Source organism: Anolis carolinensis, chromosome X (assembly GCF_035594765.1).
Source record: "Anolis carolinensis isolate JA03-04 chromosome X, rAnoCar3.1.pri, whole genome shotgun sequence".
In the NCBI taxonomy this organism is placed as follows: Eukaryota; Metazoa; Chordata; class Lepidosauria; order Squamata; family Dactyloidae; genus Anolis; species Anolis carolinensis.
The window spans coordinates 1,796,302-1,821,499 of record NC_085847.1 but is presented as its reverse complement, the minus strand read 5'-3'; the positions used below and the strand labels follow the sequence as shown (position 1 = coordinate 1,821,499).

Genomic DNA, 25,198 nt, shown 5'->3' with positions numbered 1-25,198 from the left:
TTGGCACGGGCTTAAAGGAGCTTTGGCTCGCAAATGCCAAGTCGGTTAGAAATCAAGCCGCAACAGGCCCACAGCGAGGCGAGGCTGCCGCAGCTTAGCTGCAGGATGCCTTCCAAAAAGGTTACCTTCAGAGCTTCCAAATGGGGCTTTTTGGCATTACAAGCCATCAGGGAAGCTGCTAGTTTTGCCCAAGCTGGCCTCTAGAGATCTAGGTCAAGAGGGGTAGAGTGGCCACCATCCAGATGGCTAAATTGCATCTACACTGTGGAATGGATGGGTTCTGACCCCACTTGAACCTCCAAGGCTTAAGACTATGGAATCGTAGGAGCAGCAAGGTCTCTGGGCTTTTCTCTGCCCCAACAAAGGCACCCATAGTCTTATGACAGACGGCCATAGGGTTGCATGGCCCTCTGTCGGGAGGGTTTTGATTGTGTCCTCCTGCCTGGCAGAAAGAAACTGGACCAGGTGGCGTTGTGTGGATCTCTTCCAACTCTAGGATTCTATAATCATCATCTTTGTTAGTAATGATGATAATGAGGCCTGTGATTCTAACCTCCAGACAATTCGATTTAAGCAAAGGCTGGAGGGTCATCTGTCGGGAGGGCTTTGATTGGGTCTTTCCGCCCGGCTGAAGGGGGTTGGATTGGATGGCCTCTGGAATAAGGGGCTCTCTTCCAAATCTAGGATTCTATAATACAGTAGAGTCTCACTTATCCAAGCTAAACGGGCCAGCAGAACCTTGGATAAGCTAATACAGTAGAGTCTCACTTATCCAAGCCTCGCGATTATCCAAGCCATTATTGTAGTCAATATCCAATATCCAAGATATTTGCTTATCCAAGCTTCTGCCGGCCCGTTTAACTTGGATAAGTGAGGCTCTACTGTATCTTGGATAATAAGGAGGGATTAAGGAAAAGCCTATTAAACATCCAATTAAGTTATGATTTTACAAATTAAGCACCAAAACATGTTATACAACAAATTTGACAGGAAAAGTAGTTCAATACGCAGTAATGTTATATTGTAATTACTGTATTTATGAATTCAGCACCAAAATATCACAATATATTGAAAACATTGACTACAAAAATGGCTTGGATAATCCAGAAGCTTGGATAAGCGAGTGTTGGATAAGTGAGACTCTGCTGTATTTACGGCATTTATATCCCACTCTTCTCACTCCAAAGGGGACTCAGTGGCTTACAAGTTATATATACATACAATATATTCTATGCTGCTAGGATAATTATTATTCTCATGATGAGAATGAAGAAGGGGCTGCCTGGGCATCTGCTAGGGGAGTTTGAATGGTGCCCTCCTTTGTGGCAGAAGGGGGCTGGGCAGCCTTTGGGATCTCCTCCAGATATTTATTTACATTTATATCCTGCTCTTCTCACCCCGAAGGTGGCTTATAAGTTATATATACATATAACATATTATTAGCATAGCACAATATTAGTATTATATATTACTATATTGTACTGTACCACTCCACAGCATTATTATTAATATAACATATAATTTTATATTATTATATTGTATTATTAATGTATTGTATTATAGTATGTTCAATATATTATATTATTTGCATAGCACAATATTATCATATATTTCTATATTGTACTATACCACTACACTGCAATATTATTAGTAATGTTACATGTAATATATAATATACAATTATTATATTGTATTATTATTTGCAAATCCATTACAACTTGTACCCTCGGTTTGCTTCTGACACAAGAAATAAATAAATAGTATTATATAGTATTACATCATAAGATCATTATCAATATTATGTGTATATACACTATACTATGTTATTAGCATAACACAATATTTGTATTATATATAGGTTTCTATGCGGTTATGATTATTATTATTGTCATTATTCTTCTGAAGCAGGGGCTGTCTGGTTGAGAACCACTGAGGTTAAAAGTCTGGCTGCTTCTTGACTGGGAGAATCCTTTGTTGGGAGATGTTAGCTGGCCCTGATTGATTCATGTCTGGAATTCCCCTGTTTTCTGAATGTTGTTCTTTATTCACTGTCCTGATTTTAGAGTTTTTTAATACTGGGAGCCAGATTTTGTTCATTTTCATGGTTTCCTCCTTCCTGTTCAAATTATCCACATGCTTGTGGATTTCAGTAATAGCATATGATTTAAGAACACAGAAATGCTGGACCATTCAAACAACTGCCATGTCAGACGACACAGAGAAGCTATCAAAATCCACAAGCATGTGGACAATTTAAACAGAAAGGAGGAAACCATGGAAATGAACCAAATCTCGCTCCCAGTATTTTTAAAAAAACTCCAAAATCAGGATAGTGAATAAAGAAGAAAACTCAGAAAACAGAGGAATTCCAGACATGAAACAATCAGGGCCAGCTAACACCTCCCAAGAAAGGATTCCCCCAGGCAGGAAGCAGCCAGGCATTGAATTTGCAAGTCCATTCAATGCTAATCAAGATGGCCAATTGAAACATTCCCACTTGCCTCCAACAGACAAGAGCTCTTTCTTTCTACCACCCTGGACATCATTCCACAGATATATAAACCTCACTTGACTAGTTGCCATTGGCCACCTTGATTGGCGTTGAATAGGCTTGCAGCTTCAAAGCCTGCTGCTACCTGCCTGGGGGAATCCTTTGTTGGGAGGCTATTCAATGCCAATCAAAGTGGACAATTGCAACATTGACACTTGCCTCTAACATACAAGTCTACCATCCTGGACATCATTCCACAGGGATATAAATCTCACTTGACTAGTTTCCACTATATAGGATGCCTGCCATAGATAGGGGCAAAACGTAAGGAGAGAATGCTACTGGAGCATGGTCAGACATCCGGGAAAACACACAGCAACCCAATGAGAGCAATAACGATAGCAACAACGATAGCAATAATGGTATAATTAAATATAAATAAATACAGTAGAGTCTCACTTATCCAAGCCTCGCTTATCCAATGCATTTTTGTAATGGTATGGAAAATTCACGGCCACCTGTTTATTGTTTATTATTACTGTTTTATTTTTTGCTGTACTATTTTTGCATTTGTTACTGATTGTAAGCCGCCCCGAGAGGGGGCAGGGTATAAATAAAATTTATATTATTATTATTATTATTTATTAGTAGTACAGTAGAGTCTCAATTATCCAAGCCTCATTTATCCAAGTTTCTGGATTGTCCAAGCCATTTTTGCAGTCAATGTTTTCAATATACAGTAGAGTCTTACTTATCCAAGCCTCGCTTATCCAAGGTTCTGGATTATCCAAGCCATTTGTGTAGTCAATGTTTTCAATATGGTAATATTATTAGTAATATTTCATTTAATATAAAATTTAGCACCAAAACATTGCAATATATTGAAAAAATTGTCTAAAAAATCATTGGCTAGACTACAAATTGCATAAAATGAACTGACAGAGGCAACATTGTCAGAAATTAAATCCATAAAAAGTTCAATCTCTGCTGTCTAGAGAAACAGTTGTGGATCGGGGTGGGAGGCAAACTGCGTTGGATAATCCAGAATGTTGGATAAGTGAGACTCTACTATATATGGTAATATTATTAGTAATATTTCATTTAATATATAATTTAGCACCAAAACATGCAATATACAGTAGAGTCTCGCTTATCCAATGTAAACGGGCTGGCAGAACGTTGGATAAGCGAATATGTTGGATAATAAGGAGAGATTAAGGAAAAGCCTATTAAACATCAAATTAGGTTATGATTTTACAAATTAAACACCAAATCATTATGTTATACAACAAATTTGATAGAAAAAGTAGTTCAATACACAGTAATTGCTATGTAGTAATTACTGTATTTACCAATTTAGCACCAAAATATCACGTTGTATTGAAAACATTGACTACAAAAATGCGTTGGATAATCCAGAACGTTGGATAAGCGAGTGTTGGATAAGTGAGACTCTACTGTATTTCATTTAATATATAATTTAGCACCAAAACATTGCAATATACTAAAAAAAATCATTGGCTAGACTACAAATTGCATAAAATGAACTGTCAGAGGCAACATTGTCAGAAATTAAATCCATAAAAAGTTCAATCTCTGCTGTCTAGAGAAACAGTTGTGGATCGGGGCGGGAGGCAAACTGCGTTGGATAATGCAGAATGTTGGATAAGTGAGACTCTACTGTATTTCATTTAATATATAATTTAGCACCAAAACATTGCAATATACTAAAAAAAAAAATCATTGGCTAGACTACAAATTGCATAAAATGCACTTACAGAAGCAACATTGTCAGAAATTAAATCCATAAAAAGTTCAATCTCTGCTGTCTAGAGAAACAGTTGTGGATCGGGGCGGGAGGCAAACTGCGTTGGATAATGCAGAATGTTGGATAAGTGAGACTACTGTATTTCATTTAATATATAATTTAGCACCAAAACATTGCAATATACTAAAAAAAAAATCATTGGCTAGACTACAAATTGCATAAAATGCACTTACAGAAGCAACATTGTCAGAAATTAAATCCATAAAAAGTTCAATCTCTGCTGTCTAGAGAAACAGTTGTGGATCGGGGCGGGAGGCAAACTGCGTTGGATAATGCAGAATGTTGGATAAGTGAGACTCTACTGTATGTGGCTATTATGTATTTGAATGCGATTTCCTGCTTCTTGGCAGGGGGTGGCCCATGAGGTCTCTCCCAACTCTATGATTCTATGATTCTTAGTAGCATTAGGATGCTGATGATGATGAAGCAGAGGCTGCCTGGTTGTCTGCAGGGAGGGTTTGGATGGTGCCTTCCTTTGTGGCAAGGTGGTGCTTGGGGTCCTCCGAGGGGAAGGGGCGTGGCGAAGGCGGCTCTTGGCATGCTCAGAGGCACTCTTGTCACTCACCCTGATCATCCTCTCCGCCTCGGGCTGCTCCGACATCCTCCTCCTCCTCCGGGGCTGCTTCAGGCCGGGCGCCTTCCGAGGTGGCTGTCGCCCTGGCCTCGGCCTCCTTCTCCTCGGGCCTGGCCCCCGCCTCCTTGGGGCTGCCGAGGCCTCATCCCCGCCGGGCTCCGGCTCCCTCCTCCGCCTGGCCTTTCCCCGCCGAGCCCTCCTCCCGCCTGAGGAGCATCACCGGCGGAGGACACACACAGAGACGCAGCAAAGAATCCAGTCAGGCGAAAGGCAGGCGGCTGGCGTAGACGCCCCTTTGGCAGAGCCAGGCCCCCTCCTTCTTTCCCTCGCCCGTCTTCGCCTGCCTTTGGGTCCTTCCTCTCCGCCCGTCGCTTCCTTGAGGGCGTCACGCGGCCGCCCAAAAGGGTTATCTGAGGGGAGGACGAAAGGGGCGGGGCTTCTTTCCCCGCCACGCCCCGCCCCCTCGGCTCCGAGGGCGGCTCTTTCTTCGCCCCTTTCCCCTCCTTTTTTTTGGAAGTCTCGCGAGATTTGGAGCCCGCCTTCTCTCTGAAGGGAACGCCGTCGAGCGCCGTAGACATTCGACGCCGGGAGAGGAGCTCGAGGAGACGCGAAGGCCCGGCTCGAACGTGGGTTTCTTGAGCCCTGTGCCCCTCAGAACGGGTTCCCCTTCCACACAAAAGAATTTTCCTCACAGAAATGAATAAGGGGTGGAAGGAGAAAGGCCTGCTTGGCTTTGGCGGGTCTGAGAGGCCTATCTTCCACTTCAAAGCAGATCATGAAGGAGGCAGTCCTTGAGGCCCCTTCCCAATCACTGCCATGACTAAAAGTCGGCATGGATTCCTCAAAAAAAAAAAGTCATGCCAGGCTAATCTTATCTCTTGTTTCGATAGAGTTATAATACAGTAGAGTCTCACTTATAGTAAAAAAAAAAAAGGTAAAGGTTTTCTTCCCCTGACGTTAAGTCCAGTCGTGACCGACTCTGGGTGTTGGTGCTCATCTCCATTTCTAAACAAAAGAGCCAGTGTTATCCATAGACACCTCCAAGGTCATGTGGCCAGCATGACTGCATGGAGCGCCGTTACTTTCCCACCGGAGCAGCACCTATTGATCTACTCACGTTGGCATGTTTTCGAACTGCTAGGTTGGCAGGAGCTGGGGCTAGCAGTGGGTGCTCATTCCGTTCCCGGGATTTGAACCTGGGAGCTTTTGGTACGCTAGTTCAGCTCTTCGGCTTAGAAATGGAGATGAGCACCAACCCCCAGAGTTGGTCACAACTGGACTTAACATCAGGGAAAACCTTTACCTTTTTACCTGCTTTAAACTGGGTTATATGGCAGTGTAGACTCTGGGCCTTTCCACACAGCTCTATAACCCAGAATATCAAGGCAAAAAATCCCACAATACCTGCTTTAAACTGGGTTATATGGCAGTGTAGACTCTGAGCCCTTCCACACAGCTCTATAACCCAGAATATCAAGGCAGAAAATCCCACAATACCTGCTTTAAACTGGGTTATATGGCAGTGTAGACTCTGAGCCCTTCCACACAGCTCTATAACCCAGAATATCAAGGCAGAATATCCCACAATACCTGTTTTAAACTGGGTTATATGGCAGTGTAGTCTCGGCCCTTCCACATAGCTATATAACCCAGAAAATCCCACAATACCTGCTTTAAACTGAGTTATATGGCACAGTGTGTTAAAGCGCTGAGCTGCTGAACTTGCAGACCAAAAGGTGCCAGGTTCAAATCCCAGGAGCGGAGTGAGCGCCCGCTGTTAGCCCCAGCTCCTGCCAACCTAGCAGTTTGAAAACATGCCAATGTGAGTAGATCAATAGGTACCGCTCTGGCAGGAAGGTAACATTGGTGCTCCATATAGTTATGCCACATGACCTTGGAGAAGTCTATGGACAACGCTGGCTCTTTGGCTTAGAAATGGAGATGAGCACCAACCCCCAGAGTCAGTCACAACTGGACTTGACGTCAGGGGAAAACCTTTACCTATGGCAGTGAAGACTCTGGGCCTTTCCACACAGCTATATAACCCAGAATATCAAGGCAGAAAATCCCACAATACCTGTTTTAAACTGGGTTATATGGCAGTGTAGACTCTGGGCCCTTCCACACAGCTCAGAATATCAAGGCAGAAAATCCTACTGGGCCCTCCCACACAGCTATATAACCCAGAATACCTGCTTTAAACGGTTATATGGCAGTGTGGGGCCCCTGGTGGCACAGTGTGTTAAAGCACTGAGCTGCTGAACTTGCGGACCAAAAGGTGCCAGGTTCAAATCCTGGGAGCAGAATGAGCGCCTGCTGTTAGCCCCAGCTCCTGCTTTTGCGGGGAGGGGAGACTTTCTAAAAAAAACTCCATGACAGAATTTTTCTTACTCAACTCCCTATTGGTTCACATAGAGGAAGGCCTCAAAGGCCACTGACTTGGTCTAAACAGGCTTTCAAAAAACTTGGCATCCATGACACGAAAAAATAAAAGTGTTATGTAGCAGCTAAAAAAGCCAATGGGATTTTGGGCTTCATAGAATTAGAGTTGGAAAAGACAACATAGGCCATCTAGTCCAATCTGTTTCCATGCAAGAAAAACATAAAGTATCCCTTGCAGATGGCCATTCAGACTCTTTAAAAAACATTGGCTATAGTTTCTTAGTTATGGTTTTCTATAGACAAACAGATGAAGACTGCTAGATAGCACATGTTCTGTCCCTCAAAAACTAGAGCTAATGTGGGGAAACTGATGCCAGCAGTTGTCAAAGATAACCAGAAACCAGGCTAACATAGAAGGTACAAAAAGATGTGTTGGCCAGGGTTGTTAACAATAATTTATTGCGGTTATGCAGGATAAAAGCTGTATGGTTGAAGGCTACAAGTTGATTCCAAGCCAGCTACAGTGAGGACTGTCCCCAAACTCCAACGCAGCCTAAGGTTTTGATGTGCCATCAAACTCTGGTGAGTTTTACCAAGCTAGGAAAACTTTTGAGGTCAGGACCCACAGTTTAAGAAGCAGTATTGTAGCCTATCTAAATGCTTTGACCGTAGGGAAGATGCTGGGAGAACATGATCATTGGTCTAGGATGCCACTTCTCATACCTGTTTTATATACCTGGGGTCACGTAAACATTTCTCAAGTGGAAAGGTGTGGAAATAATTTAAGAAGCCCTGGGCTAGAAAATAGTTGTAAGGCAAAAAAGACAAGGTATTCTCCCCTCCTACACAGAAACTGGTCAGACCTTAATTTTAATATTGCTGAAGGCACAGAGGTCTTCTGAATAGCAGACTAGTTTGGGGAGAACACAAAAAAACAACTTGTTCTCCAGTCATTTGCTGCCATTGACGTCTTTCCCTCCCAGCCCCTTTTGCTTGAGGCTGCTGCTTCACCCTGTCTAATGGTACAGCCAGCCCTGAAAGTAAACAAGTTCTTGGGTTAAGGATAAACTTACAGCAATTATTGTAACCCGGCTCCAGGACCAGCCAGTGCTTTCCCACCCACAACATCCCGACGCTGGGTCGGATTTTGGGGGGGGGGGGGGGGGAAGAGATTTAATTTTAAATACAATTTTAATTCTATTTTTGTTGTATCTTAGCTGTGTTTTAACTTTGTATTCATGACAGAAATATTTAATTTTTTCTATATTTTGTCATGTTTTTAAATTTTATTGAGTTGTGTCATGTTACTTTTAGCCGCCTTGAGTAGAAAGGCGAAATAGAAATAAAGTTAATGGCAATAATAATTTTAATAGAGAAATTATTAACATTAAGATCAGAGATTTGAAACCTTAAAAGCAGTAAGTCCATAATATGGAGTCAAGCTACATGGCTTCATATGCAACACTTATAAAATCTTGTGGGTATAGATAATAAAATGAGTAAGTTGAAGCACTATCTGCTAAAAGCACCCATAATCTTGCCTCCTCCTTTTTATAGCTGCCGCACAAAACTTAGCCACTCTATAAGTGATTAGAAGGGGCCGCAGTGGCGCAGCGGGTTAAACCGTTAAGCTGCTGAACTTGCTGACTGGAAGGTTGGCAGTTCAAATGCTTAGGATGGGGTGAGCTCCCATTGTTAGCTCCAGCTTCTGCCAACCTAGCAGTTCGAAAACATGCAAATGTGAGTAGATCAATAAGTACCGCTTTGGCGGGAAGGTAATAGGGCTCCATGAAGTCATGCTGGCTGTACAAATAGGAATGATAAAATCAGATTGAATATCCCTATATAAGTGACATTGTAAAAGGACATGCCTGGCAGTTTCCACTCTTGCCATACCACATGGGCATGCATGCTGGCTAAGTGGGAATTGGAACCCTGGTAGTGCAGCAAGGAAGGATTACAGAGTAAACACAACTGGTAGAGAATTGTGATAAACAAATGCCAACGTGTGAAACTGGTTTCATGTATTTGTTCCAAGATTTTTTAAAAGGCCACAAAAAGTGTTTTGTTTTCACAGCATTTAATAGTCAAAATAAGTAGTACATTGTAAAGAGTTCTCATTTATATAAAGAGATAATGCTTGGTTTTCTTTGAGGTTACATGGAAAGAAAAATTGCCATACATTGGTACCACTCACTCAGTAATAATTTTCTTCAGAGAGATTGAATAGATGCTGGAGAAGTTAATCAAATCTTCATTTAGGGAATGTTATTATGCAGAGGCGTCTCGTATAGAAAACAAGCCAAATAAAATGAAAGGCAGGCAATTGCTTCTTTTCTTCAATGTGAGTTACATGTAGAGGCCCACTTTTGCTTCACGAAGGTGGTGCTGTCTCGTTATTTGTGCTATCAAGCTTCAGAAACTTTATAAAAATGGTTTCAGAAAGCCAAAGGTGGCACATGTTCCTTAAGAATTCTTCTGCGGGACTTTGATAGTTACCTAGAGAGAAGAAAGTTCAGATTAGTTTTCACAAGCTTGGAGAACCTTCCCATTTTTCTCTTGCTACAAGGCCATGTGTCTCAGGCTAGTTCCCATATGTTAAGAATGTTACAGAAAATTTGTTTTGTACACATCCGCAGGAATGGATATATATGTATCACATTGTGTTGCATTTATGAATATCTATCGAATAGAATTAATCCTGGTTTGCTGTGAGTTTTCTGGGGTCATGTTCCAGAAGCATTCTCTCCTGAAATTTCACCCACATCTATGGCAGGCATCCTCAGAGGTTGTGAGGTCTGTTGGAAACTAAGCAAGTGGGGTTTATATATCTGGAATAATGTCCAGGGTGGGAGAAACAACTCTTGTCTGTTGGAGGCAAGTGGGAATGTTGCAATTGGCCAACTTGATTAGCATTGAATGGCCTTGCAACTTCAAAGCCTGCTTCCTGCCTGAGGGAATCCTTTGTTGGGAGGTGTTAGCTGGCCCTGACTGTTTCCTGTTTGGAATTCTCCTGTTTTCTGAGTGTTGTTCTTTATTTACTGTCCTGGTTTTAGAGTTTTTTTTAATACTGGTAGCCAGATTTTGTTCATTTTCATGGTTTCCTCCTTTCTGTTGAAATTGTCCCCCAGGCAGGAAGTAGTCAGGTTTTGAAGCGGCAAGGCCATTCAATGCTTATCGAGCTGGCCAGCTGCAACATTCACACTTGTCTCCAACAGACTTCACAACCTCTGAGGATGCTTGCCATAGATGTGGGCAAAATGTCAGGAGAGACTGCTTCTGGAATATGGCCATACAGCCCAGAAAACTCACAGCAACCCAGTGATTCTGGCCATGAAAGACTTCGACAATGCATTGAACTGATCCTCTTCTAAAGCATAGCCAGAGAGCAAAACCAAAATGCACAGTTCTCAGGATTATAGCCAAATGTCTGAGCCTCTTGCCTAATAAAGAAGCATTATATAAGGCTTCTTGTTGTGTTACTTATGCTGTAGGATAGTGGGGCAATAATTGTTTCTCATCTCATTTGAGCTGATAAAACTCCCTGAAGGCTAAAGTAAATAACCAGACCAAAAAGGGCCTCCTTGTTTCTGAACAATACATGATGCCCAGCATTTCTTCAAGCAACCTTCTGACGATTTTAACTACAGTCCAAAGAACAGCAGTCATCTTGAGTTGACGCGATGTTCTTTTCTAAGATGATACTGAATTAAAAGTACAGTAACATAAAACATGAGCTCAAGTATATAACTCGAGAGAAAGATTACAATGGAAAAAAGCAGTGTTGTCAAAAGCTTTCATGGCCAGAATCACTGGGTTGCTGCGAGTTTTCTGGGGTGTATGGCCATATTCTTGAAGCATTCTCTCCTGACATTTCACCCACATTTATGGCAGGCATCCTCAGAGGTTGAGGTCTGTTGGAAACGAGGCAAGTGGGTTTTATATATTTTTGGAATGTCCAGGGAGGAAGCAGCCAGGCTTTGAAGCTGAAAGGCTATTCTATGTTATTTGAAGCTGGCCAATTGCAACATTCATACTTGCCACAAACAGAGAAGAGTTCTTTCTCCCATCCTAGACATCATTCTACAGATATATAAACCCCACTTGCTTAGTTTCACCACCTCTGAGGATGCCTGCCATAGATATGGGCAAAATGTCAGGAGAGAATGCTTCTGGAACATGGCCAGACAACCCAGAAAACTTATAGTAACCCTAAGCAGTTAGTGTTTGAGAGTTTCTTTTTTTTTTAAAAAAAAAAGGAAGTGAAGAGGAAAGAAATGTCTTTCCCAAGTCTAAAATACTGAGGAGGCTCCCCAAAAATGGTAAAAATAACTCTCATGGGGAGAAAAAAGTATTGACTACCGGGAGCTATAAAAAGCTGCACTAGAACATGCAAAACACAATGGGTGGCAGGATAAGGATACAAACAGCACACAAAGCAACAGAAATGTGGAGTTAAAGATAAAAAAGGAGGAAAGAAAGATGGATTAGAGTTACTTACTGTTTTCACTTCCATGTATGGCGTCAGACCATACTCTCCCCCCTCACGACCTTGTCCAGATGCTTTATATCCACCAAATGGGACCTGAGCGCCAAACACGTTGTAACAGTTTATCCTATAACAGACAACAGGGGTTAGAAACATTCTGGTCTTTTCCTGTGTGATTTTTCCTCCATTTGCAAAGCACTCAGGAGATCACACTCTTTGACTGCCAATGCAATTGAGAACACAATAACAAAAAAAATCTCTACTCAGAAATCATGTGGCCTATGCAGTACTGGGAGCTGTAGTTCAAAAAGGACCTGTTCCAAGGTCTGCTGCTCTTGTACTGCAAATATTGTACAAGATGTATTGTAAAACCTGAAAACAGGCATGCATTTTCTTGAGAATTTTTGATACGAAAAATCACACATTTCTGTAGGGACTTAACCTGGCACAAGCTATGTCAGGTTTAAGAGAAAGGGAGGTCAGTGTCTTTGGTTTGAGTGGCCAGCACTGTCTTTCAGAACCTTCTGAATAGACAGGTCACTTTGGGTCACCATTTCAGGCCTATTTTCTTCTCCTTTTTGGTTGTTTTGGGGAGGTCTGAGGAGTCTACTACCGAGCTCTGGCTCCCCTGTAAGGATTTGACCCCCCCCCCCCCCAACATTCTTCCAGATTTAGCTTCCTACCAGACAGTTCCGGCACGTAACCCCTGGGAAATGTAGTTTGCTTTGTCAATATCTTTCGTGAAGACTGCTGCCGCCAAGCCATATTTGGTATCGTTTGCTCTGTGGATAACTTCCTCAATACTTTTGAACTTTAGGATCTGCATGACTGGCCCAAAGATCTGAAAGAGAGGGGCAAACATATGGTGCAAACAAGTTTGACATTTATTTTCGTCTCTTTAGTTGTATTCGGTGCAATGCTAGCACCCAAAGGCACATAACGGTGCATTACAAATTGAACAGAACTGTGCATATTTTGTGAAGAGGATTAACAAACTGCAATTCAAACAATAGTCTTACATATCCCACAATATGGACCAACATAGGAAAGAAACTGAGTTGCATTCCTCACCTCCTCTCTGGCGATGGTCATGTCATCCTGCACTTCTCCAAAGATAGTTGGCTGAATAAAGTAGCCCTTGTCTGCGGCAGGATTGCCCCCACAGAGCAGTTTGGCACCTTCCTTTTTCCCAGCGTTGATGTAGCCAAGGATTTTGTTGTACTGATCTTCATCTACCTAAAGAACCAACAGAATGAACTCAGATGAATTTGAGCTGTCCTGAAAGAAGGCAGCAGACTTCTGCTGTGACATGTTGTATGTGCCGATGTGGACACCGATTTTGCAGTCAGAATTAACCATTGATACACTAAAGGTAATTTAGGGGTGATGTAGAAACATGTGGCAACATGTTTTCAATCTCAAAGAATAGTTTACAGTTTTTTGCAACGTCTGGTTTCAAAGAGTTTGTCGGAGACTAGAGAAGAACAAACCAAAAATGTTTGCTCTCACCTGAGGTCCCTGTTCTGTCTTGAAATCAAACGGGTTTCCAACCACTCTGGATTTGGCTCTTTCCACACTCCGCTCCACAAACTCGTGATATATATCTTCCTGGACATATGTCCGAGATCCAGCACAACAGCACTGTCCTTGGTTGAAGAATAAGGCAGAATGAGCTTGCTCGACAGCCCAGTCCACTAGGAGACAGAAGGAAACCAGACATGTTAGGCAATCTACAAAGCAGATTTCTTTACCAATGTGAATAAGAATTGTCATTACAACATCTCTCTGCAAATTTGTTTCCTATCTTTATACCAGGGTTAGATGAACCACCATGCGGCAATATCTTTATCTGGATTGGGCAATAGCAGAACTTGAAATGTTTTCAGGATTACAACTCGTAGAATCATTACATTCTGAGAGCTGTCATGCAAGACAGTAACATTCCCAAACTCTGGTTGCATTCTGTGCCCCAAGGCTATCCCTCCTATGGCAATGTGTATTTTTTCTTTACACATAAAATTCCCCCCTGTATTGTCCAGCTATGAGTTACTTGGCTCAAGTGAAGCCCAAGGAAGAGATGAACCCAATTACAAACTCAAGATAAAGCAGTGTGGGTGGAAAGAATTCTAGCAGTGTCTGAACAGGCGAAGGGTCAGTGCCTGTATCTCAATACATTCATATTAAAAAGAGAATATCAAAGAACAAAGCTATAAGGGTCAGCTGAGGAACTTTCTATGTCTACCACTGTGATCATGCATTCTCCATTCTGAGCATCTTCAGATATTCAATTTTTTTCTATGAAACCACAGAAATATGTTTTCATCTTGACCACACTAAAAGATTCTTCAAGTCAACTACTGTATTGGCCAAGAATGGAGGCAGAAAAATTAAATGCACAGATACAGAATGGAGGATGCCTGGCTCAACAGCAGTATGTGTGAAAAAGATCTTAAGAGTCCTCGTGGGAAACATGTTAGACATGAGCTAACAGTGTCATGGGCGGTAAAAAAAAAAGTCAATGGGATTTTGGCTTGCATACATAGGAGGATAGTGTCTAGATCCAGGGAAGTCATGCTATGCCTCTATTCTGTCTTGGTCAGACCACACGTGGAATCACACTCTGTCCAATTCTGGGCACTGCAATTGAAGGGAGAGGTTGACAGGCTGGAATGTGTCCAGAGGAGGGCGACTCAAAGGATCAAGGGTCTGGAGAACAAGCCCTATGAGGAGCTGCTGAAAGAGCTGGGCATGTTTAGCCTGCAGAAGGGAAGGCTGAGAGGAGACATGATGAGGGGAATATGTGAGAGAAAGTCAAAGGGAGGAGGAAGCAAGGACTAGGACACAATGGAACAACAGCTTCAAACTATAGGAAAGAAAGATTCCTCCTGAACATGAGGAAGAAGTTCCTATGAGAGAGAGCTGTTCGGCAAAGGAACTCTCTGCCATGGAGTGTGGCGGAGGCTCCTTCTCTGGAGGCTTTGAAACAGAGGCTGGATGGCCATCTGTCAGGGGTGCTTTGCCTGCAATTTTCCTGCTTCTTGGCAGAATGGGGTTAGACTGGATGACCCACCAGGTTTCTTTCAACTCTATGATTCACTGGAAGGCCAAGCCCCTCATCCCTCAGTCTCCTCTCCTTCTAAGACTTACTGTCAGCATCTGACATGATGATGTTGGGGCTCTTCCCACCAAGCTCAAGGGTCACTCGTTTCATATTACTCTCTGCTGCAGCCTTCTGGATCAGATGTCCAACCTACAAGTCAAGAGATAGATAGAGGAACAACCAGTTCTTCAGGAACCCAATTGGAGCAGCAGAGGTGAGGAGGTCCTGAAATGAACAACCTCTGTTGCCATTTCTGCTCTTTGAAGGTATGAAGGAAAAGAAAAACAGACCCATCCAGCCTCCCTCACCTCTGTGGAACCTGTGAATGCAACTTTGTCCACTTCCATGTGAGACGAGATGGCAGCGCCTGCGGTTTTCCCAAAGCCTGGAATAACGTTCACCACCCCTGGCGGGAAACCGGCCTATGAGTTGAAAACATGACATTATTGAATTACTCCAATGAATTTGCCTTTAGGGATTTATTTCAGAAGCATGGAGAAAGGAGAGGCTGGTGCCATGGAAAAGGCAGAGGCAGAAAAAACAATCATTTGCTCTCATTGAATGTACAGGGGAAAACTCAGACCATAGCTCTCTTCTGGACAGATATGAGCACACAGCCCTGGAAGGGAACTGTGATTGCTCTGAGAATGTATTTGGCACACACACTTGCTCTAAAGGAAGCAGCAACAGAAAGTCGGAGTTTGAAAAATAGAAGGAGCCCCAGGGTTTCCTCACCTCCTTGATCAAACTGGCCACATATAAACCTGTTAGGGGGGTTTGCTCAGCCAGTTTCATCACCACCACATTCCCCGTGGCCAGTGCTGGGCCAAGCTTCCAGGCCTGCATCAGCAGCGGGAAATTCCACTATAGGGAAAACAAGAAGGAGAGATACAAGTTTAACCAAAAATAGTAGAACCGTGTATTTTCTGCTTCTTTGTCCAGGATAGTAAAGGTAAAGGTTTTCCTCTGACGTTAAGTCCAGTCATGTCTGGCTCTGGGGGTTGGTGCTCATCTCCATTTCTAAGCCGAAGAGCCAGCGTTGTCTGTAGACACCTCCAAGGTCATGTGGCCAGCATGACTGCATGGAGCGCCGTTACCTTCCCGCTGGAGCGGTACCTATTGATCTACTCACATTGGCATGTTTTCGAACTGCTAGGTTGGCAGAAGCTGGAGCTAACAGCGGCCACTCCCGGGGTTTGAACCTGGGACCTTTCGGTCTCCAGCTCAGTGCTTTAACGTACTTTGCCACCGGGGCTACTGGATACACACTCTTAAGTCTCACTACATGGATCTTGTTTTTAAAAAGAAATATGTTTTAGTCAGTAGCATGTCAGGGGCGCAACTACCAGGTGTGTGTGCAAAATGAAGGAATTACCCTCCAAATTGGAATTCTGCACCCCCTGAATAACGTGTTTCTTCAAGCATCAAATCTGGAGCATTTCAGCAGCTTAAAACTTCACTTGAACACTTACAAAAACAGTTCAGGCATCCCGAAGAAAAGGAGCTAGCACTTGGGACCAACCTCTTTCCATGCAATGACAACATTCATTTCTTTCCATTACAACTGCAGCACAAAGAAAGGCGAGATGGCAGATTTGCTCCCCAAACAGTTTTACCCACCGGAATGATTTGTCCACAAACCCCCACAGGCTCATGTCTCGTATAGGTAAAGAAGTCTCCATCAAGGGGAATCGTTTTCCCATGGATCTTGTCTGCCCAACCGGCATAGTACCTGTCATGGAACAAATTTCACCATTAGATACATTATGAGACATGCAAGTGGTTTCTATTTTCATGTAGCCATTTCCTTGATTTTTTTAAAAAGTTATTTTCATCTGTAATAACATGTTTCATGCATTTATAGTTTTAATCTACAGTTGTATGTTTTTGATTTAGATATGCGATACATATTTTTATATATATGTAAGGCATTAAATTTTGCCATTTATTATGTCGTAAACCGCTTTGAGTCCCCCCAGGGGTGAGAAAAGCGGTATAGAAATGCAGATAATAATAATAATAATAATAATAATAATAATAATATTAAAATAGGACCCTGCACCCATGTCAGGAGAAAGGTGGGATACAAATACAAGCGATATACAAGGGATATTCTTTGCAGTTTGAAAATGCTAGGAAATAAGGAAGGCATAATAAAACCAATGGCTGGCATCCTCTCGGGGACATATGTCTTCATAAGTGGAGCTACATCTGCAGGAATTAAAACTGGGCAGGGCTGCATATCTTTACCAATCTCCACGTTACACCACAGTCGTAAAACCCATCCAAGGAGAGATACAACTGTTTGAACAATTTGCAAGGGACACAAGATAAGACCCTGCAAATACGTCCTAATTTAAACACACTTGCACAATTCCCCATTGATAGCCACAGGGCTTATGACGCATGGACACCTCTTGTGGTCTTTCTCTACATGGTAACGGTTCAGCTTCTACAATCACAATCCTTACCGGAGGTTCTTAACAACCATGTCTAAATCCACCAGATAAGAAATGGAATATGGCTTGCCATTGTCCAGTGTTTCCAGAGCCTGCAAAGAAACGGAAGTTAGCAATCACAAAGGTGAAAGTCTCAGAGATAACAAGTACCGAGCAGCCCCAGCGAGCATATGGCATACATACCGCCAAATAGGCCCGATCTCTCTCAATCAGGTCAGCCAAGCGGTTGATCAGCTTGCTCCGGTGAGAGGCATCCATCCTTCTCCAAGGAGATCCAAACCTGAATGCCTCCTTGGCCGCCTTCACAGCCTTGTCTACATCCGCCTGGACAGACACAGAGATGGGATGGCATAAGCAGACACCAACCAGTGCATCAGCAGCACAACACCAGAAGGTAACATCATGAGGTACCACATAAAAGCCAAGAAAGCCATTGGCAGCTAGAGGAGGAAATGTTGGACTAAAAAAACAAAGGGCATATCCCCTGGTATAAGCCACCTTTAATCGGGAGATATCTAAGCGAGTGATACCTAGGTAGGGAGTTGCGGGATATATGAGACTAGGGCTCACATTTTGCCGTGATTAGTCCTTGTGAATGATTCAGAAGCAAGAGATTTTGTGGAATAGAAATAACCAAAGCTATGCTAGTCTATTCCTTTGAGCACTGCGCAGTTCCAAAGAACGGTCTCTTTAAAGACTAACTGCAAGTTCATATCCCACATTGGTGGCAGAGTGGGTTAAACTCTTGTGCCGGCTGGACTGCTGACCTGAAGGTTGGTGGTTCAAATCCACAAAACAGGAGCTGAGATGGGGTGAGCTCCCATCTGTCAGCTCTAGCTTGCAGGGACATGAGAGAAGCCTCCCAACAGGATGGTAACATCTGGGCAACGTCTCTGTACACTGCCAATTCTCTCACGCCAGAAGCAACTTGCAGTATGTTCTCAAGTCTCTTCTGACACGATAAAAAAATACCACATCCAGCCCAGCTAACATGATTGATTGCAGTTCAACAACTTCACCACTAAGCACAAACGTAAACAGCGTGATTTGAATCTTTTTCCATGGAAAAAGTCTTCTTCCTCCCTCCAACTCCCCCTCATCTTTGGACCAGATAATTGAAATAGAAGATATTCAGACTTTACTGGGGAGAGATCACAAAAGAAAGAATATACAGGAAAATGGAAAGAGCAAACGGACAATGAAAAAAGGGGGAAGGACCCTGCTATACACAACATCTGCTCATACTTTGGTAGTGAACCTTCACTGTCTGGCCAGTCCTCATTGTGAAGCATGCAAGCATTTGTAGTTATTGGACTGAGCGCTGTTATTGTGCCTTCTCCATGGTGTATATTTAGATGAACTGACACTGCACTTTGGAACGAACTTATCGCCGTATATGTTATTTGCATTTTCTGTCACGCCTCTTGCTATCGCTTTCTGGTGCAACAGTTCCCCATGATTCACTTTTCTTCGGGCGCAGCCTGCATTGAATACTTTGATTCCGTGTCCCTTTTTGCTGCATCATGTCTGTTTACCAGCCAAACCACTGCTACCTCAGGATCCCCTTTCAGTGATAAGGCTATTATGAAATAAAACGAATGGCCCTCTTTGGCTGCCAGGTCAGAGCCATATAAAGGCAGTTGTTTTGGAAAGCCAAGGAAGTGTTTGCTTTGAACTTGGCTGTGCCCCAGCTGGAGTCTAGCAAACGCTTGCATTACAAACCTTTTGGTGAAGGCAGGGAGAGGGGGTGGAAATGTCATGTCAACTAGAGTTAATACACTTGTAAGGTGTAAATTAACCAAAGGTCTTTGAGCAGTGTGCAGTCAGTGAAAAATGCAAACTCCAACAATAATGCAAGGAAGCTATAATTACAGGCGCCTGCAAGTTACTTTGTACTGGCAAGTGTATTTAGGACACAAGACTGGCATGTATGTCTATGTAAGGACGAATGGTAAAAGCTGACAGGCTTTCAGAAGTTACAGATGCATTCCTTGCCCACTCCAAAAGATTCCAGTGTTGCAACAGACATGAATAAACAGCCCAAAAGCTATAGAAGGGCAACAGCTTTCTCAAGACTGTCCAAAAAGGAAGGGCTGCAGAACACTCTCCCCGCCTAGATTGGAAGCACGCCCAAAAAAGTGTGACAGAGAAGTAGGCAAAGGCATGGCACTCGGACCCTGAAACCCTAGCTGGAGATCTGAAGCAGAGATAGGAATTCTGAAATGTAACTCCAAGTCAAACGCCATGCTATGGAAGGAGTGTCAATCAGTGACAAAGCAATTTTTTGGAGGCACAAGGTTCCAGGTTCAGGACTGTCAAAGACTGGAGAGCCACTATCCTCAAACAGCAGGACAATATTTAACTGCACAGATCAATGGTCTAGTTAGTAGAAAGAATCCACACTCAGCCTCAGTCAAGGTGTTAGCCTCAGCTAGACTAAAGTTACTGAATCCATGGAATTTTAGCAAGGCAGCACAAATATTGAGACCCGTTTCACCATATCAGGTGTGGGAATAATGGTGATGATATTGGAAATCAAGTCTCAACAGCCCCAGAAATACTGGGAGTTTGCAGTCTTAACATTTGGAAAGCTGTGTGGTGCAACAGCCACCTGAAGCCTTCCATAGGCACATGACACTTTGTTCCAAGTTCTCCAAAACTGGGTCTCACAACGGTACCTTGTCTCCCTCCGCCACCTGGCAGATGACCTCCCCTGTGGATGGGTTGATGGTAGGGAAGGATTTCTTGCTGGCTGCATCGTGCCATTCGTTGTTGATGAAAATCTGCAATTAGGAACACACTGGTAAGGATCCCGGACGTGGCCAAGGCAGCATTCACATGTTTGGGAGCCATTTGAGAACAAACACCAGTGGCAAAGAGCTCCCTTTAGGAGTCAAGAGTGGAGTTCCCAGATCCAGATGCTGGAAAGACAGGTGGAGATTATTGTTTTGGCTCCTCAGAACCAGGAAACGCGGGGTACAAATAAAATAATAATAATTGGATCAGAGACCTTTGTTCCCTTCTTCCAACAAAGAGGCAGGTGTGTGCATGTGGGCTTTGTAATCCAAACCCAGGTTGGGCATGCTGCAGGTCTTACCTGTTCCTTCAATGGCCCAAGATCTGCTCATAGAATTTGTCTTGCGGCTATGAAAGCCTAGGGCACCTTTCCAAACCCACGGGAAAGCAATGAATTCTCTGCAGAGAGTTGAAGGGTCCTCATTTCCCAAAGGCTACCTCTCTCCCTGGCTCCATCTGACAGTTTTCCTTGTGCAAGGACTCAAAAACATTGGCTATTTTGGTGTCAAAAAGATATCAAGGGATCCTGGGAAGATGAAGACAGGAAAAAGCCACTCCGAGCCGGGCTGGGGACTCCACCGCAGAGGCTCACCCCAAAGCCAGGAAAGTCTGGCTTTGGGGTGGAAAGTCCCACTGGCTTTCTGCACATGCTCAGGGGCCCTCTTCTCTTTGGGAGAGCATACAAAGACTGCTCAGCTGCCTCCTCCTCCCAGTGGGAACACTTGTATCTTCAATTCAGAATTATTTGAATTGATCAATCTCGCAGAGAGCGTGATTTAGTTCTTTAAATTTGCTTTCTTTTACTCTAGCTATCAGAATTCCCCATTTCGAGTCCCAATTCTTCTTGCAAACTCTTGTGCATTTCAGCCTTTTTTTCAAAAATATAATCCTGGAGCATTCAGTCTGCAAAATAGTCAAACCATTTTTTAAATTCCCATTTTCCCTGCTCTTTCTGTTGCTTGAGACACTTCATTACATCCCTACTAAATAACTCTCTTTAGCAGCAAGAGTAGTGTGAAGAGAGGAAGGGCACTCAGTAACCAGCATCACAACCTAAAGGGCAACAAAATGTTGGAACATGGTACACTTCTTCGTTCTGAGAACTAGATATACTATATTTTGTGTAGTAAGAAAATAAAATGTGCACTGAAAAATATAGAGACCTGAAAAAATAGACCATATCTGAAGCTGGATTTGAATAGGCATGCGTTACTGATCTATCAGAAAACGCCTGCTGAAATTAGATCAGCTCCCTCCCTCCTATCCTTTAGAAAACAAGTTAAAATCTGGTTATGGAACCAAGCCTTTGGAACAGCACAGGGCTATATAATAATAATAATAGCCCAGTTAACATCTTTGGCAGTAATCAACTTATATAACCCCAATGAATCCCGTCAGCTCTGGGAAATTTATGCTTCTGTTTTACATTGATATAATTTTTATAGGTTATGTCCAATTTTTAATTTTAGATGTTAAGTTATAATTTGTTTTTATATGTTGGGTCATTATTTTTGCTATTCTGTTTGTATTGGTTGTCGTATTTTGAATGTTTGCCTTTTTGTGATTTGAATCCACCCTGAGTCCCTTTGGGGAGATAGGGTGGAATATAAACAAAGTTTTATTATTATTATTATTATTATTATTTTATAACACAGCAAACAAGATAGACATGCTGGATTTCATATCACAAGTCGAACACTTCCCAAGTGTCTAGGACTGTGTGATGTATTTTCGGATGATGTGTGCAGATCCCAGTCGGGTGGCCTTTTGCAGTTGGCAGATCGTAATTTTGTCAATGTCTATTGTTTCCAAATGCTGACTGAGATCTTTTGGCACGGCACCCAGTGTGCCCATCACCACCAGGACCACCTGCACTGGTTTCTGCCAAAGTCTTTGCAGTTCAATCTTGAGGTCTGATAGCGGCTGAGTTTTTCCTGTTGTTTTTTGTCAATGCGACTGTCACCTGGGATGGCAACATCAATGATCCAAACCTTTTTCTTTTCCACAACTGTGATGTCTGCTGTGTTGTGTTCCAGAACTTTGTCAGTCTGGATTCGGAAGTCCCACAGTATCTTTATTTATTTACAGTAATTATTATTATTATTATTAGTAGTAGTAGTAGTAAAACATGATGTTTTGGTGCTTAATTTGTAAGATCATAACGTAATTTGATGTTTAACGTAATTTGATATTCGCTTATCCAAGCTTCTGCTGGCCTGTTTAGCTTGGATAAGTGAGACTCTACTGTATTACTAAATTGTATTTTACCACTATACTGCCATATTACAGCTTATACAATCTATTATATCCTTAGCATAGCACAATATTAATGTTATCAATATTAATGATAAGTGAGAGTCTCACTTATCCAAGGTTCTGGATTATCAAACGCATTTTTGTAGTCAATGTTTTCAATATATCATGATATTTTGGTGTTAAATTCATAAATACAGTAATTACAACATAACATTACTGCATATTGAATGGCTTTTTCTGTCAAATTTGTTGTATAACATGATGTTTTGGTGCTTAATTTGTAAAATCATAACCTAATTGGATGTTTCATAGGCTTTTCCTTAATCCTTCCTTGTTATCCAAGATATTCACTTATCCAACGTTCCGCTGGCCCATTTATGTTGGATAAGTGAGACTCTACTGTATTATAATAATGTGGCATTGAATGATTACCAATTTGGATGCCAATTTGGAAGCCACTGGGGTTGAGATAACTTCTGTTATTTCTGTGTTACTCCCACCCCGAACATCCATCCTCTAGATTACCCCACTTCCATATGTCCCTGCCCGCAGTGGAGTACCCCTATGTCCCTCTCACCCCAGGTTTTATCTTTGTGTTCACATGGCCTGCCCTTGTTTTACTTGGAGGAGTCTACGGACAACGCCGGCTCTTCAGCTTAGAAATGGAGATGAGTACCAACCCACCAGAGTCGGTCACGACCGGACTTAACGTCAGGGGAAAAGCAAACCCTTATTTATTTATTTATTACAATACTTATATCCCGCCCTTCTCGCCCATAGGAGACTCAGGGCAGCTTACAACAAAACACAATATAAAAATATTACAAACAATTCAAGCCGTTAAAATTAAATACATTAAAACACGGATAAAAAATATGGATATAAATACACAATTGGTGCCTTTCGAGTCTGATAACTGTTCTGTCATTGAGTTCGAGGATGGTAATACAGTAGAGTCTCACTTATCCAACATAAACGGGCCGGCAGAACGTTGGATAAGCGAATATGTTGGATAATAAGGAGAGATTATAAGAAGCCTATTAAACATCAAATTAGGTTATGATTTTACAAATTAAGCACCAAAACACCATGTTATACAACAAATTTGGCAGAAAAAGTAGTTCAATATGCAGGAATGCTACATATTTACAAATTTAGCACCAAAATATCACGATGTATTGAAAACATTGACTACAAAAATGCGTTGGATAATCCAGAACGTCCCTCTCACCCCAGGTTTTATCTTTGTGTTCACGTGGCCTGCCCTTGTTTTACTGTTTTTTTTTTTATTTCTTGATGTTGATGCATTTATTGTATTTTTAATGGTGCTATGTTATGTTGTTTTATATTTTGTTATATTGTATTGCTCTGGGCATGGCCCCATGTTAGCCGCCCCGAGTCCCCGTTGGGGAGATGGTGGCGGGGTATAAATAAAGTTTTATTATTATTATTATTGAGATAGAGCAGGGTCAAATACAGTCAATAAAGAAGTAAATATACATTACAGAAATAGTCCAGTTTGAGCCCCACCATGGCTCCATGCGATGGACTCCTGGGAGTTGTAGTTTGACCAGGTGGGCTGCCTCCCAGGCTCCCCCAGCATGGAGCCATGCCAGTGTGGTGCTGCATTCTTTGGATTGTGAAGATCCCAAGATCCCTTCCTGTTCCTGTTGCAAATGTTGACTTCCTTGCTGCCTGCAGAAGGAAGGGCAAGGCCCGACGCCTAGACCCCGGCTGGCTTACCTTGTTGCAGATGACCTCCGGCTGGGGGTTGGGGGCCGGGACGGCGGCGGCCGAGAGAGGCCTGCTGGCCAGGAGGGCCAGGCGGAGCGGAGCCGCCCGGGAGCTGCGCAGCACGGCCTGCCACATCTCCAATCTCGCTCTTGGCCAACTCGCGCCTTGAGATGCCCAGCCCAGGCTTCTATTGGGCTCGGAGGGGGCGTGGCTTTGTCCCCGCCCCTCTTGCTCTCCGCCCAATTGCCGAGAAGGCTCGGAGCGAGTGGGCGGGGCCACGCCAGGATGCAAACTTTTGGGGGGGCAGAGAGCCCACCTTCGCTGTCGGATGTTCCGTGTTGAATCAGTAGTAATTATATTTAATATATCAGTATTGCTATATGACAATATTATCTATATATATAAAAGAGTGATGGCATCAGGGCAGCGGACAAAACAACAAAACTACACATCCCAGAAACACTAAACTTGGCAGCACAACCCCTCATCCATGCCTCTACGTTCATACAACAAAAAGAAAAGAAAAATAAAGTCCCAATTAGAGGGAGAGGAATAATTGTTTTTATCCAATTGCTGCCAGTTACAAGGCTAAGTTCCGCCCACTTGGTCTCCTAGCAACCTACTCAGCCCAGGGGACAGGCACAAGAGTTTGGAGAGACCCCTAAGGGCCATCCAGCCCAACCCTTTCTACTATGCAGCAGGACACAATCCAAGCATTCACAACAAATGGGCAACGTATAAATACTATACAATATTACACAGGGACATAGACCCCCTCTATCCTCACCACTTTCACAGTACACAAACAACCAAATGCATACTAAACATAAAGACAACCACACAACAGACATTCAATACCACCACTTCCTCAACCATTTCTCACCAACACCACCAGACAACGCCACAGCAACGCGTGGCCGGGCACAGCTAGTTACTATATATTATTATAGTGTATTATTATTAGTATGATATAATATTATCAATAATATATGCTTATACAATCTTTTATATGGCACAATATTAGTATTATATATTATTAGATTGTACTATAGGTAAAGGTAAAGGTTTCCCCTGACGTTCAGTCATGTC

At 42.7% G+C, this 25,198-nt stretch overlaps 3 protein-coding genes across 4 annotated transcripts in view; 1 reads left to right on the top strand and 2 right to left on the bottom strand.

Moving 5' to 3' along the window:
- Positions 1-5,256, bottom strand: part of mapkapk5 (MAPK activated protein kinase 5) — a 29,297-nt gene extending 24,041 nt beyond the window's left edge. Inside the window, exon 1 of one of the 2 annotated variants that reach the window (XM_003225101.4) lies at positions 4,885-5,256. In XM_003225101.4, the coding sequence (XP_003225149.1) occupies positions 4,885-4,920 (36 nt within the window). In that variant the 5' untranslated portion in view covers positions 4,921-5,256. The remainder of the gene's footprint in view (positions 1-4,884) is intronic. The other variant, XM_008117329.3, reaches the window with a different exon arrangement.
- A 118-nt stretch (positions 5,257-5,374) lies between these two features.
- brap (BRCA1 associated protein) overlaps positions 5,375-25,198 on the top strand; it is a 61,551-nt gene continuing 41,727 nt past the window's right edge. The window contains exons 1-2 of the mRNA XM_062958392.1: positions 5,375-5,519; positions 7,749-7,857. The gene's annotated coding sequence lies outside the window, so the exon portion shown is untranslated. The remainder of the gene's footprint in view (positions 5,520-7,748; positions 7,858-25,198) is intronic.
- aldh2 (aldehyde dehydrogenase 2 family member) lies at positions 9,339-24,301 on the bottom strand. Its single transcript, XM_062958397.1, has 13 exons — positions 24,119-24,301; positions 20,002-20,106; positions 17,507-17,647; positions 17,336-17,415; positions 16,485-16,596; positions 15,600-15,728; positions 15,173-15,286; positions 14,912-15,014; positions 13,274-13,458; positions 12,836-13,000; positions 12,448-12,605; positions 11,777-11,891; positions 9,339-9,774 (listed from the first exon to the last, which is right to left on the bottom strand). Exons 1-13 carry the CDS (start codon positions 24,242-24,244, stop codon positions 9,742-9,744), a joined length of 1,566 nt encoding a protein of 521 aa, XP_062814467.1. The 5' UTR covers positions 24,245-24,301; the 3' UTR covers positions 9,339-9,741.

Excerpts from the sequence above, each read along its gene's own strand:
- aldh2 (XM_062958397.1), bottom strand. The coding sequence starts at position 24,244 with ATGTGGCAGGCCGTGCTGCGCAGCTCCCGGGCGGCTCCGCTCCGCCTG. Across the intron at positions 20,107-24,118 it reads CGGAGGTCATCTGCAACAAG|ATTTTCATCAACAACGAATG; the intron begins GTAAGCCAGCCG and ends TCCTAATTGCAG. Across the intron at positions 13,459-14,911 it reads CATCATGTCAGATGCTGACA|TGGACTGGGCTGTCGAGCAA; the intron begins GTAAGTCTTAGA and ends TCTGTCTCCTAG.